The sequence below is a fragment of the Eptatretus burgeri genome, chromosome 9, assembly GCF_056783735.1.
Source record: "Eptatretus burgeri isolate ZD-2024b chromosome 9, Ebu_testis_v1, whole genome shotgun sequence".
Taxonomy (NCBI): Eukaryota; Metazoa; Chordata; class Myxini; order Myxiniformes; family Myxinidae; genus Eptatretus; species Eptatretus burgeri.
In genome coordinates, this window is record NC_140969.1 from 32925479 (window position 1) to 32940444 (window position 14966).

The window sequence follows — 14966 nt, forward strand, 5'->3', positions numbered from 1 at the left end:
CTTCCTGCTTGCCATGTTTTGATCTGCATTTATTTTCTACATTACAATATATTGTATATCTTTCATCCATATTTTAATAGATAAATAATGCATGAATAGAAACTGATTATATATATTGTTGCGGATTCGCGCCCGCCGGCGTGCGAGCGGCCACGTAACTCGAATCGCGGCACGTCGCCCACCGGACGGACAATCCCGTCGTGACCCTCTCGGACTAACGCCGGGAACTAGTCACGGGTGGGCCTTTCGGCCTCACCACGATCGTGCCAATCGGCCCCCCACGTGGGATAGGGTTGCTCGCCAAATTCGACCTACCTAAGTACCCACACGGAGGGTAGACCGGGCGATCGCACCTCGCCGCAGGTCGACTTCGGACACGGGCCACTTTAAGCGACCCGTTCCGTACTATCGGGATAACCGAGCGGTGTTATCGTCAACCTCGACGGTTCGATTAATTATCGGGCGTTTTTAGCCCACGACCAACCCTTTACGTGAAGTAAGATGGAGATTCAATTAGAGAAAAGACGAAGCGAAACGGGAGAAACAGTTCAACATAAAGCACATTTATTCCGCGGCAAACGGAAAGCACACATATACAATTATACACCAAAAGCAAATGTAAAAGTGACACGGCAATTCTGCACAAAAAGCAAATGTAAAAGAGAAACACAATGCAGATCTACTACCGACTACCGAGCACACGGCAACACTTATACAGTTTTACTTCACAGACGGCGCCGACAACACATATACTCAAAGCAAAAGAAAAAGGGACCACCCTCAACGATGAGGGGGCAGACGGGCCTGGGGCCGAGACCGCGTCGAGCCTACCCGTCTGGTGATGAGCCGCAAAATGGCGGTGGCGCCCCGACTCCGCGGGCCTCGCTGGCACTGCCTGGAAATGGGGTGGGAACGGGGCCCCCTTCTCACACTATCTCAGCGCAGGGGGAAACAGGAGGGGGTTGTTGATGCTCGGGGGAATGAGGATATCTCGCTGGCTCGGGTCCCGCGACGAGCGTCTCCACCGCGACCTCGGTCGCGTTACCGGCCTCCCCTCTCCACAGCTCCCCGACTCTGACACGAGCGCCCTCTCGACTGCCTTCGCCGCCGCCACCTCTCCAACTCTCCACTCTTCTCAGCTCCGTCCAACTGCTTTCTCTGACTCTTCTCTTCTCAACTCTCCTTGACTGACTCAACTGCCAACTCTTCCCAACTCAACTACTTTTTCGGCGAGCGAACGCGGCCCTTTATAGCCCCCGGGGCTTCGCTCCTTCACCTTCGACCCTTCACCTCTGGCTGGCTCCCCATTGGACAGAGGAAAAGTGGGCGTGAATGATTTTTGATCCACGAATCTGCATATAGTGATTATACTCCGACGCACCTGGAGGCGGGGCCAAATCGCCCCACGCTCGCTGATAGGACGGAACAGAAGTGGGCGTGAATCGTTTTTGATCCGATTTCTCGGAAAGGCTGGTGTTTTTGCACCCGCTGCTCGGTGCGCGCCCTGTACGAGTCCAGGATCGGCGCCCACAAGCGGCGCGGGAATGGCGGTGATGCGATGGTTGCGAGAGCGAGATGTGACGGTAAGGGTCGTGGCTGTTGGTGTGAAGCGGCGTTGCGGTTGGTGGTTGTTGTGTGATGGCTGTTGAGACGTAGTTGGTGGTGGTTGTGGTGGTAGTAATGGCGGCTGGTCCAAAATAAAGATAGTAAAAGAAAAACGCCTATCTAGAGGGGTCGCAGCCCGAATGAATGACATTTATTCCCTCTAAACAACGGGTTTGGGCCTAACTACACATATACTTACAGAGATATCTCACCTAAGGGACCTGAATGGTGGTTTGTGAATTTCGTCAACCACAACAATATATATATATATATATATATATATATATATATATATATATATATATATATATATATATATATATATATATATATATATATATATATATATATATTGTTGCGGTATTCGCGCCCGCCGGCGTGCTGACGGCCACGTAACTCGAATCGCGGCACGTCGCCCACCGGACGGACAATCCAGTCGTGACCCTCTCGGACTAACGCCGGGAACCAGTCACGGGTGGACCTTTCGGTCTCACCGCGATCGAGCCAATCAGCCCCCGCGTGGGATAGGGTTGCTCGCCAAATTCGACCTACCTAAGTACCCACGCGGAGGGTAGACCGGGCGATCGCACCTCGCCGCAGGTCGACTTCGGACACGGGCCACTTAAGCGACCCGTTCCGTACTATCAGAATAACCGAGCGGTGTTATCGTCGACCTCGACGGTTCGATTAATTATCGGGCGTATTCAGCCCACTACCAACCCTTTACGTGAAGCAAGATGAGGATTCAATGGGAGAAATGACGAAGCGAAGCGGGAGAACAGTTCAATAATAAAGCACATTTATTCGCGGCACATGGGAAGCACACATATTCAATTCCACCAAATGCACACAGAAAAGACACAATGCAATTTACACAAAAAGCAAATGTAAAAGTGAAAACACAATGCAGAGCTAATACCGACTACCGAGCACACGGCAACACTTATACAATTCTACCTCACAGACGGCGCCGACAACACATACCCAAAACCAAGGAAAAGAAATACCCTCAAGGATGAGGCGGGCCTGAGGCCGAGACCGGGTCGCGCCTACCCGTCTGGTGATGAGACGCGGAGCGGCGATGGCGCCCCAACCCCGCGGGCCTCGCGGGCAGTGTTTGGTAGGGGGTGGGAAAGGGGCCCCCTTGGTCGCATTATCTCAGCGCGGGGGGAAACAGGAGGGGGTTGCTGATGCTCGGGGTATAGAGGATCTTTATTATGTGCGACGAGCGTCTCCACCTCGGCCAGGTCACGCTGTCGGCCTCCCTCGGGTGCAGCTTCCTGCACGACGCGAGCACCCCCTCGTCTGGTGTCGCCGCCTTTCCACAGCTCCGTCCCCTCCGTTCCGCACACGACGAGCAGCTCCACCGCCCGCGAAGTCTTGACTCTGTTTCCGACTCTCCTACTCTCCTACTCTGGACTCTCCGACTCTCCTGACTCTGCTCTTCTTTGGACTCTCCTACTCTCCTCACTGACGAACACGGTCCTTTTATCCCCCCGTAGCTTCGCCTTTGACCCCCTCCCTTTGACCTTTCACCTCGCTCCCCATTGGCCCGAGAAAAAGTGGGCGTGAAGGCTTTTTGATCCACAAATTTGCATATATCGATCGTCCTGGAGGCGGGGCCAAATCGCCCCTCGCTCACCGATTGGACGGCAAAAAGTGGGCGTGTGTCGTTTTTGATCCGTTTTTGAAGCACAAAATCCGTGATTTTGTACCCGCTGTTCGACGCGCGCCCTGCACGAGTCCAACACCGGTACCCACAGGCGGCGCAAGAACGGTGGCGATGCGACGGCTGCGAGGTGTGATGTGAAGGTCGTGGCGGTTGTGGTGAAGCGGTGGTTGTGGTTGTAATCATGGCGGTTGGTCCAAAATAAAGATAGTAAAAGAAAAACGGCTATCCTGAAGAGTCGCAGCACGCATAAATGACATGTATTCCCACTAGACAACGGGTTTGGGCCTAACTACACATGCACTTACCGAGATACCTCACCTAAGGGACCTGAATGGTGGTTTGCGAATTTGGTAACCACAACAATATATACACATACATACATATTGGGGTACCATGTTTTTCTCCATTTCCTTCCATTCGAAGATATTTACATACCCCATACCCGGGTATTATCATTAATTTGGAGTAGAATCAGTAAGCTTCTCTCATATTTCAGGGGAATCTATCTTAATGTATGCTCATGTTGACATATCATGTACCCAGGATTAGTGAACAATTCCTTTGAGAATGCCATTATTCTTGCCTTTTGACCCAGTCACAAAAAATGTGTTTTTCTTTTGTTTTGTGTGTGACCAGTAGTTTATCCAGCAGATCCGAGATTTAATGAAAAGCATGCCTCAATTATGTTTTGTGCACACAGCTGGCCTAAACTTATTAATTTAATTTTTGTTCACTGGTTGCAGTGTTTTTTTGTTTTGTTTTGTTTTTTGAATTTTTTTATTTATTTATTTATTTTATTAAAACATTTTTGCAGACCGAGCTTAAGTTGGAAATGTCAAAGAAAAGGAATTCCGATGAAGCATACGTATCCTTTGATTTTACTTGCATCACTGAATGTGATGGGACACAAAAGCCAGTGTTTCTTGTGTGGCAAGGTTCTTGCCAATGGAAGCATGAAGCCAACAAAGCTGAAGGAGCACCTCACGTCTGTCCATCCTGAAAATACATCGGACAGTGTGGATCTTTTTCGTGCAAAGAAGGCTCGATTTGAAAAGGTTGGAACTTTGCCAAAACTTGGAATTGCCCCCAACACAAAAGCCTTGTCTTGAAGCATCCTACAAGGTTGCTTATCGCATTGCCAAACAAAAGAAGCCACGCACAATTGGAGAGACTTTAGTAAAGCCATGTGCCCTGGACATGGTCTAGCTGGTTTGTGGATTGGAGCCGAGGAATAAAATTGAAGCAGCGTCTTTGACAAATGATGTCATACATTCCATAATAGTTGATATTTCTTGTAATATTTTGAAGCAGGTCATGGAGGAATTGGCAGCTATGCCATTTCCCTTCAGTATGCAACTGGATGAAAGTACTGACATCTCTGTGTCGTCAGCTCCTTGTTTTCATCCGTTATGTGCATGCTGATACCATCAAAGAAGAATTCCTATTTTGTGAGCCCTTTTGGAAACTACAAAGGTCATTGACATCTTAGAAATGTTGAAAAATTTATTTGCCAGGCAAAACTTTGACTGGAAGAAAAATTTGAGTACTCTGTGCACAGATGGATCACCTGCGATGCTTGGCAACACATCTGGTTTTACTGCTCTGGTAAAGAAAGAAACTCCTCACTTCACCGTGACTCACTGTTTTCTACATCGGCATGCACTAGCATCAAAGACTCTGCCAACAATCCTGAAAGAAGTCTTGTCTACTGCCGTGAAAGTCGTCAACTTCATCAGAGCTAGGGCTCTGAATCATCACGTTTTCAAGAGGTTTTGTCACGTAATGGGAGCAGAATATGAAGTTCTTCTCTACCACACAGAAGTTCGCTGGCTTTCCAGAGGACAAATCTTGAAGTGCTTGATGGAACTTAGGGCAGAAGTTTCACTTTTTTTGAGAGAAAAGGAAAGTCCACTCTCAGAACAGTTTGACAGGGAGGAATTCATTCACAGATTGGCTTTTTTGACGGATATGTTTGGCCATATGCATGTGGTAAGTCTTTCGATTCAAAGCCCTGCAGTCACCATTATGGATGCTGATGAAAACCTACAAGGGCACTTTTGACCTGAAAGTTCAAATGTGGATTCGTAATCCTTTCCTTGCTGATATAAACTGTATTACTGATGCAGACCTTGTCAAAGATGACCTCATTAACCTGAGGACAAAGGAAATGATATGATGAGTTCAACTCGAAGAGTCTTGGAGAATTTTGGTGTTCCTTGACACAAGCCTACCCTCATCTGGCAAAGCAAGCTCTGGGAGCTCTGGTTCCGTTTGCAACCACATATTTTTGCGAGTCAGGATTTTCAGCACTTGTTACCATCAAAACGAAAAGTAGAAATTGATTGGATGTCAGACATGACATGTGTGTTGCCTTGTCAAAGACCACTCCACAATTTAATCTTCTTATTGCAGCCAAACAACAACAGCTTTCTCACTGAAATGTACTTTTAAGCAGAATTGAAGTTTATTTTTCGTTTAATTTGCACAATTTGGATATATTTCATTTTATTCAGGGAATGGTCATTGATTTTTGCATGAAAAAAGTGAGATATATTCTTTGTAAAGATTGTTTTTTATTCTGATCATGACAGTATGTGAAGGAAATAATTTTCCTACGCAATAAAATTTATTAATTGTATGCAAAATTTTGTATTTTTGTGCTTACATGCATTTTTCTGAGGAGGGGTCCGTAGCTTTCACCAGGTTCTCAAAGGGGTCCATGACTCAAAAAAGGTTTGGAACCACTGCTCTAGAACACAACAAACCTGAGGTTTTTCACTGTTTCTTTGTGCATCCTGTGCACCCTGAATGTGTATAGCCCTTTTAACACCCATGCTTTTTTTCATTCCAGCTGCACAAAAAATACAGAAACAAAATGGAGGGAAGAAAATGTACCTCTGGGCCAGTTTCTGCAAACTTCTGTCACCAACAAGTGAACAACTGCTGAGGTTTAATTCACGAAGTTTTGGTCCACAATTCCCCTCTGCAAGGCTTTTGATGCCAGATTCACCAACACTGGGGGGATTAAAAGGCAATAAATATGACAGCAAGAGATAGAATAAGTCAGAAGAAAAAGAAAACAAAAATCTTAGTGGTTACAAAGAAATCAGTGTCCCACAAGCTGTTGGATTTGGGTGAGAAAAGTTACAGGCAAAACAAGAGTGTACTCAGACATATGTACTTCAATATTTTTAACATGACCATTGCTTATTTGTACTTTATCAAATGCCATTAGGTAAAAATTAACTTTAAAAGATCATAATATGCCATTCAAAAGTTTAGCCAAATAATGAAGTGTTCTCACAAACCTGGATGCCTTATTGTACTTACCTAATTTTCCATTTATTTTGGAACCATTAACTAATCCATTCACGATGCACCACTTCATTTTGCTGTGTTAATTCCCTAAATTTATATTTCAAACACGTGAATAATCTACAAATAAAACTCGACAGTTCAAACTAAACTTCATCAGCATTCTGTTGGAATGCTATGGCAGAAATCACAAGATGTAAAAACCAACAATGGTAAGATTAAGGTTTTTCGACTCAGAAGATACTTTAGGAATGAATGAGTTAATCGTTCCTCAGATTTTTTTTTTCTATATTGGGGAAATCATTCCCAAAATACAACTGGTATAATGGGACTGTTAGGGTAGTTCAGAGGTTGCATACTCACCATTAAGCCATCCAGTCTTCAATTTCCAAACTTGAATATAAACTAGCACACTGGTGGTACAAAAGCAGTGTGTTGCGTCAATGAATACATCACTCTCTGAAGGGAAGTTAAGCCAGCTGTCCTGCTTGCTAGCATCCAATGGAGGATACTGGGTTTTTTTTTTTCGAAAAGAGCAGACCACAGTGTTCTGCAGACCACAAACCACTGAACTCTTTGTTCAGGCAAAGAGCCTGATCTAGGTGTGGCATGGCCTCATCCTACCTTGAATCAAAGGCAGGTGCTACACCAATGAGATATTTGCGCCAAGACGACAGAACAAGATTGCAACCTTGTGCTTCGAGTTAAGAAATGGATTATAAAATCAGTGAAAATGAAAATAACAAGAGCACAGGTAGGTTTAATAAATTACGAGTAGACACGAGGCACGAATCTCTACGAATGTCTCAATACAGGACAAACACAAAGATGAGCACTTCACAAATTACTTAAAACTAGCAGATACCCGTCTACGACGGGTATGGGGGACAGGACGGATCACAATACTCGGTTACGGTAGTTTCTTTGGATGTTTTGCGCCGCATTCAACAGCTCAGTTCATATTGGTGGCATGTCTGGGTGCCTATGGTAGCGTTTCAGATCGGTCGCTTTAGATTGTTGGCCTTGACACATAGTGCCGGATGAGTAACACGAATGATTTGACATATTCATCGTTTCCATATTACCTCCATCAACAGATTAACACCATGGCAGGATAAAAGTCGTAAACGCTGAGTTGAACAAACGTCCTGAACTCATGGACTTAGTTAAGTAAAGCACGTCATCTGGGACCCGGCCATCAGTTTGCCGCCAAACGCTGCTGATTGTGATGTCATCGATTCCCTCCTTGAAAATTATATCTAGTTTCAATTTTTTGAATCCGCTATCACCTGTGTAAATACATGGAACACACAATGGGAAGATTTCGGAAGTATGAACAGAATATGTTCGGAGAAAAGTGTGTTAGAAGTTATTGGCTTATGCCCATTATATTATGATGATATCACCCCTCGACTATGGCCAAGGGCCTGTACACACAAAGAGTGGAGGGCAAGGAAATGCAAAATAAAAATTAAATGAAAGAAACTTGCCAGGGGTCAAGAAACAGATGGAGAAATAATGGGGGCATGGAGGAGTGTGCCTCAAATTCAATGGTTTTGGGGTGATCAAGCACTGCAGCAGCAGGGATGACGGAGCAGTCGTCATCACTTTGTTTTAGTCTTGTCCTGATCTATACATACTCTGATACCCATTCTCTAAGCTCTGTCACTGCCCAGCAGCTCCATTGCCATTACACTCCATGTACCTTGGTAAAGACTCATACTCAATTGTTGCATTTACAGTATATTGAACTGTCCTATAGTTCTCTACAGAAATGTGTGCTCTCTCCATTTTACCTGTTCGTTCTCATACAGTTCCGTCTTAAAAAATAGTTCTGTCTTTCAATCCTGACAAATCTCACACTCTCACTCAAAAGGACGTCCAGCAAACCCTCCCATCTACTTTCTTAACAATCCTCTTAAAGAAGTTGTAATTTCTAACAATTGAATCTCACTATCAGCCATGATCTTCCTTGGGCAAAACACCTCAAAGTTGGTCTACAAAGCCAGCCGTCGACTGGGCATTCTATGTCATGTAAAGTTCTTCCTTGGCAACCCGAACTCCGATCAACCCACAAGGCCTTAATCCACGGCTTGATGGAATACTGCTCTCCCCTCTGGGCTGGCACCCCTGCCTCACACCTTGATCGGTACGACGTTGTGGAAACCAAGGCCTTCAAGATCATCGGAATCTTCCGAAGCAGAATGTATGGGTCTATGACTTCGCTATCGCAAACAAGTCAATGTTTTCTCCGTCTTTTACTGCCTCTCTTCTGGTCTTGCACCCTCTGCTCTTTCCATGCTTTGTCCCTCCCCTCCCCAGGTTTTTGCAGGGCACATGCGGTCCACCATCAACCCCCTTCTGGTGAAACTTCCAAAATCCAGAATCACTGCTCACCTCCACTCATTCATTTCTGTTTTTACCCTCCCATGGAACCAACTTCCACATTCTCCTCAATCCCATTCTTCCCTCCAGGTTTTCAAGACAGCCGTTCATCATCATCATCTCAGACCACCCCCCCCCCCCCCACATCTAAAACCATGATCTTTTCTACTCAAGTTAACACCACCCTTACCCTCAATGTTTTTTTCCCAGTTTTTCTTTCCGGAGAGTTTGCTCCTGTATCCATCTTGTCCATCCTCTGAATTTTCTCCTACCCCTCATTGTCCATCCCTTGCATTTTGTCCTCTGGCCCTGCTGTTGACATTTCTCCCTCTCTTTCTGCTGCTTCTTTTGTTCTGTATTATCCTGATCCATTCTGTGTTCTCGTTCTTCCATGAACCTTGACTGTATACAAAAAAAGATTGGGTTCTGATCAGCACTATTATATGAGGGATTACATTAAAAACAACAACTAGAAAGCACTTGGAAGTGTGCATACCTCCACCAGGCTGAACAGTTTATGTTTTGTATCCCACTGATAAGCTGCATCTGCTGACCTGAATCAAAAATCCAATTGGTTTGTTATTGTCATTTAACAAACTCATCCAACGAGTATTATCATTATCCACAACTTTTTGAGATACAGTATCATGCTATTTATCGATTTTGGCCCATTTCTCAACAGTGAAGAATCATTAAAAAATTATCACATCCGGACTTTCATCTAAAACGAATCAATTCGTCCTTGTCGCACACCCAACCTGTCCACCAAGTTTCATCCGAATCCATCCATAACGTTTTGAGCTGTCCTGTTCACAGACAGACAGACAAACAGACAGACAAGGGTGAAAACACAACCTCCATCCACCTTCAGTGGCAAAGGCAAATATTTAGATCTGTTTATTAATCCTTTAACATCCAATAAAATGAAATCACGTTGGTAACGAGAATGTGTACCAGTAAATTGCATATACCAGATGTGAAAAAAGTGCAGTTATGTTCCAAAGAACAAATCCCTCCATTATTGGTATTTGGAGCACAGAGTGAAGCATTTCATGAAACATACATGTGCATTCCTCAGGGAGGAAATTTAATTTAACGTGTGTGTGTGCGTGTGTGTGTGTGTGTGTGTATGTGTGTGTGTGTGTGTGTGTGTGTGTGTGTGTGTGTGTGTGTGTGTGTGTGTGTGTGTGTGTGTGTGTGTGTGTGTGTGTGTGTGTGTGTGTGTGTGTGTGTGTGTGTGTGTGTGTGTGTGTGTGTGTGTGTCCGTCCAGCCATACCGAGGACATTGTGATAGGTTCAGCACGGTAAGGTTGTGCAGGGAAGAAAGAAAACCCAGACTGGTATTGTTCACTTGTGCACAGTTCTTGATTCGCATGTGTTTCAGCCTTCCACAATTTTGGCTCAGTGCTCTCAACGTGGTTTCAGTCAAGTTGGAGTTACCTGGAGCAGGTGTCCATTGATTATTTGGGTGGTTAATGCTTTATATGCCTTTGCTAGGCCAGTATTTTATCATCATAATAGCAGGAAGAGTAAAGTCATTATCACACTTCACCTTGGGATCACATTTACCCTTCTCAGGATGTGTACTTCACTTTTATTTCCTGTTCTCTAAGTGTCATTGTATATGTGACAACATCAAATGGAAGAAGATTTCAGTAAGGAAATCCCATGTGATTTGGGATGATTTTTATCCCATCAAATTTTATCATTTCAACTACAAATGTGTAAAAGTGTAAAAACTATAAATACGTCTCATGGCATTCATTCTGAATCGACACAAATATCAGAATCTCCCTTGTACTCAAACTCACCCTCTATCTTCAGCATATTCAGGTTTATGCACATGGCCACTGCTTCAAAAGCTATGTCTGTCAATGTGGGACAATCAACGACTGACAATTTTTGCAGATTGTGGTTATTTTCACTTAGGACCTGAAACAAAAAGCACATAAAAAACATTTAGTTTCAACCTGTAAGTGAGCAGAGGTGGAGTGAAAACAGAGATCCCCACAGACCACCAACAAACAATTCTCCAAAGAATCTGTGCAATAGACACTTTGATTTGTAAAAGGCTACGTCAACATGAGTCATGAATAGCGAGCTATTTAGCATTCAACGTCCATCAAAAGGAACACAAACTGGGTCAGGCAAAGCTGAAACAACCCGACCTGATGCTGCTTTAAAGCTAAAAAGCTCGACAGTAAGTGTAGGCAAAACAAAATTACCATTGCTGAGATGTAGACAACGTCGAAAGACAACAACATGCAAAATAGCTGTAAAGGAGATCTGTAATAAGCAAAGACAGAAAGAGGGAATGAGAATTCGTGTCAGTGATTTGATACACTATGACTTACGGACAGACAAGAATCGGTTAATGTGGGAAGGTCATTCAGAATCAGTGTGCGAAGTTCACTGCAGCATGATGCCATGGAACTGTATCCATTAAAGGAGATCTGTAATAATAACAAAGTGTATGATTGATTTGAATTTCCAACATCTGTAAAAATGTACATCTGTTCCACATAAATTAACAGCACATTTTCCTTTTGTTGGGAGTAAACGAGCTATAATTTTAGTTGTTGCATATTTTGCACAGGAACCGACTATTTATTAGTCTCGCCCCAAAGGGGTTGCGAGACTTTTGCAATGCCCCTGTCTGTCTCGCTTTAAAATTTGTTTTCTCTGCAACCGCTTATCCAATCAAAGCGAACCTTTAAATGTAAGAGAGACTCCCCATGGGGAATATTTTGTTGACAACTCTGGCATCATACGTCACATGGTGTGACAGCAATATTAGATGAAAGGAAAAAAAATTGGACATCATCTTCTTCGAAACAGCTCAACAAAAAAATTTTGAAACTTGGCATATGTCATCAACTCCCCATGGGGGAATACAAGGTGATAACAATGAAGTCATTGTTGAAGTGGTATTCCAGCCATAATTCGTTGAATTGAAATCCTTATCCAAAAAAATCTGAAACTTCATATATCTGATCTACGGTCCAATGTGAGTGAAGAATTAAATTGATGACATCATAACCCATGCTGAGAAACAATGACATAATAGGCTACATGGATGATATGGGTATGTGGGCTGCAATAGAAGTGGGTCATAATTGTTGTGTGTTAGTTAACGATGGTACTTTTGTTCAGAATGAGCACGTAAAGCAAGACTATTGGCTCCAGGAGTGCCGTTCTAGTTATGTACACAAATACGGTGGAATCTTTTGTTCTTTTCCTTGACTCTTCCCCGCCCCCAACTCCAAAATATGCATTGACCCAAGACTCCCTCCCTCCCATACCCTGCAGAGATGATAAGTAGATGGACCCTATCCAGAAACCCCAATTGGTCTTATGTTATATTTTCCATTCATTGTCACCCTGGGCTGGCAGTATCGCCAAAAAGTATACACACCCACCTCTGAGCTGTCGAGCCTGGGTTCATATCTTAACCTAGCTATAAACTCCCATTCTGATGTTTCACATGCAGGGAGAGGCATCACTGTGTGTGCCATCCCTTGGATGGACATTAAACTGGGTACTCCATCTGCTTGCAGTAGTTTGTTTATGTTAAAGATCCCATGTTGTCCTTTGTGAAAAGTAGGCAAGTTATCGTCGCACCCTGAACAAATGATAAATTCCTGTCTATTTTGCGGGTAGTAAGTGGTCTGGTCTTGTTTGAAGTTCCTTGACACCAGGTGACACCGCTTGCTATTTTAGAGTGAGGTTGGTGTCTGGACAACAGCTCTGTAAGTAAATTGACCAGGTCATTCGCATGTTGCACGTGAATGACCTTCTTCGGATACAAAGAGTAGCTTGCATGTTACAGGTGAACAACCAACATATGCACATTAATCAACCTGTGAGAAAACTGTCTGAGTTGATTTTATCAAATGGAAAGTTGTCTTACTTAGACACAGCATAGGTAGAGATCACAATTAAATGTATGTGAGGTGGAAACGGCAAGTTCACATTTTTTTTTCTCCACAATAGCATTTCTACATTTGCTTTTGATTCATAAGAAAGACCTTCCTCCTCAGTACTTGGGATGGCATTTAATTTTGGGTTCCTAACACACTGGCAAAAGGATAATGGCACAACAATTAAAATTTTATTCAAACAATTTACTTATTCACATCACAAAAACTGCATATAATGCAACGAAAAACAAGAATATTTGCTCGATGTTTCTTTTTTCTGCAGTGACATAGTTTACAAATTTGTGCATTTCCTGTTTTCATCCACAATAAAACGAAAGTGACAAGTAAAAAGGCACACTATCTAATCCACCAACACATGGAAGCAATCTAGACCTTCCAGTGCATTCTTGAGTGCATTCCAATGAGCTGTAGAAGGGAGGGGTAGAGGAGGAAATGGACGGCAAAAGAAAGCAGAAGCCCATCCAAGGGGGAAGGATTTTTGGCACTGAACTCACAAGCAAACTTTACCGCTGGAGTTCCATACTGTCATTGGGCAGCGAGTTCTATTTCTGAGAGCCAGCAGTAAAAACCTGGAAAGTGTTCTCCCTCTCTCTCTCCCTCTTTCTCTGATTCCTTACGCATATTGTTGTATGTGAGGGTGCCAGTGGTACCTGAACACAACCGGAGAGGTCCAGATGGCTGAGTCTGCAGCATCCATGACAAGCTTCAAGGTAATATAGACCCTTTTCTGTGAAGCTGCAGCAGTACGCCAGGCTAAGCCACCGCAGTGTTGAGCTGTGCCTGTGCACATAATAGTATGGGGTACACAAGCTGTTTGTTTCAAGATTGAGATTGCTTTGAGCACAGCCTGGTCTCATATTCCAAAACTAATGATCATTCATGAGGAAAGATGTTTTACACAATGTTATGGTTTTCCATTGAATGTGCAAATTTTATGATTAGAAATATTTTGGATACACAGTCGTTTTTGGATCCACATCGCAGCGCCAAGCTTCCGGATGCAATTCCCGTCTGGCTGGCATCTGGAACTCAGCTAGTTCCTCACAGATTTTCTCTTTACATAGCAAGATTATCGGGTATGCGGAACCTATTTTATCTTGCAAATATTGTAAAGATTCTTATGATTGATTAAATTTGAGTTAAATATTCATATAAGCAATTCACATAATTACATGTAAACATAAAATAAATAAATACAAATCATCATAAAGATAATTTATAAAATAAATAAACACAAACACACCGTGCCAGGGAGCAAATTGAGGCATTTGAGATGCGTGTATATGAAACATCGAGGAGGATAATGGCTTGGCATTTTCTCAAGATCTTGCTCAACACTTGATCCTGACAGCAACAATGGTGCAGAGTCAATTGTATGTGACACATGAGCAGATAATTATCGATAGCTACAGAATTCCATGAAATGTAATACATACAGTCAATTGCTCACACTGGGACATATGCAGTTCCTGTAAGTTCTGGCAGTCACCTGCAATTGGAAAGGTGATGAAAGAAGCTTTCACTTTGTCAAAACAAAAGTATGCTTAATTTCTCAATTTTCTCTTCCTAAAGGCATTTTCTGTTTGCTGTCACACATTGTATATTCTACAGTATCAACTACCCTTATGAGCACGGTCACATCAAAACATTTTTATTCTGTATGTGATGTTTCAGTTTCTGGATAATTTAAGCCTTACATTCTTTTTCTCCATATATAATCTCAAGGTTAATAGAAGAGTGAAGGGGTGGAGGGTAAAATGGGAATGAACTGACGTTGGGAGGAGTGGGGTAGCAGTTGGACATGATAAACAAGGGAATAAATGAACAAGAAAAGATAAGAGAAATAAGGGAATGAAACAGCAATTTCCAATAAAGATAGTTGGTTCGGTCAGATATGGTAAATGGGGATCCAAAGGATTGTGGATATGCATGGGAGGGGGGGGTGACATGAAATGGTGGTGCACTGCCTGTTTAAACTCCTGAAGTGAAAATTGGAATTGAAGAGCCTCAGGAAGGCATTGGACCCAACACTGCATAACAAAATGATG

At 43.3% G+C, this 14966-nt stretch overlaps 1 protein-coding gene across 6 annotated transcripts in view; it reads right to left on the reverse strand.

Annotated features, from left to right (window-relative positions):
- FBXL13 (F-box and leucine rich repeat protein 13) overlaps positions 1-14748 on the reverse strand; it is a 74992-nt gene extending 60244 nt beyond the window's left edge. Inside the window, exons 1-7 of one of the 6 annotated variants that reach the window (XM_085894641.1) lie at positions 14355-14739; positions 14162-14262; positions 13569-13698; positions 11332-11430; positions 10789-10909; positions 10255-10417; positions 6173-6292 (exon numbers count right to left, since the gene is read on the reverse strand). In XM_085894641.1, coding sequence (XP_085750767.1) covers positions 6173-6292; positions 10255-10417; positions 10789-10909; positions 11332-11430; positions 13569-13698; positions 14162-14262; positions 14355-14378 — 758 coding nt within the window. In that variant the 5' untranslated portion in view covers positions 14379-14739. Of the gene's footprint in view, positions 1-6172; positions 6293-10254; positions 10418-10788; positions 10910-11331; positions 11431-13568; positions 13699-14161; positions 14263-14354 lie in introns of all 6 variants that reach the window. The other 5 variants (XM_085894640.1, XM_085894635.1, XM_085894636.1 and 2 more) reach the window with 5 other exon arrangements.
- Positions 14749-14966: the final 218 nt, after the last annotated feature.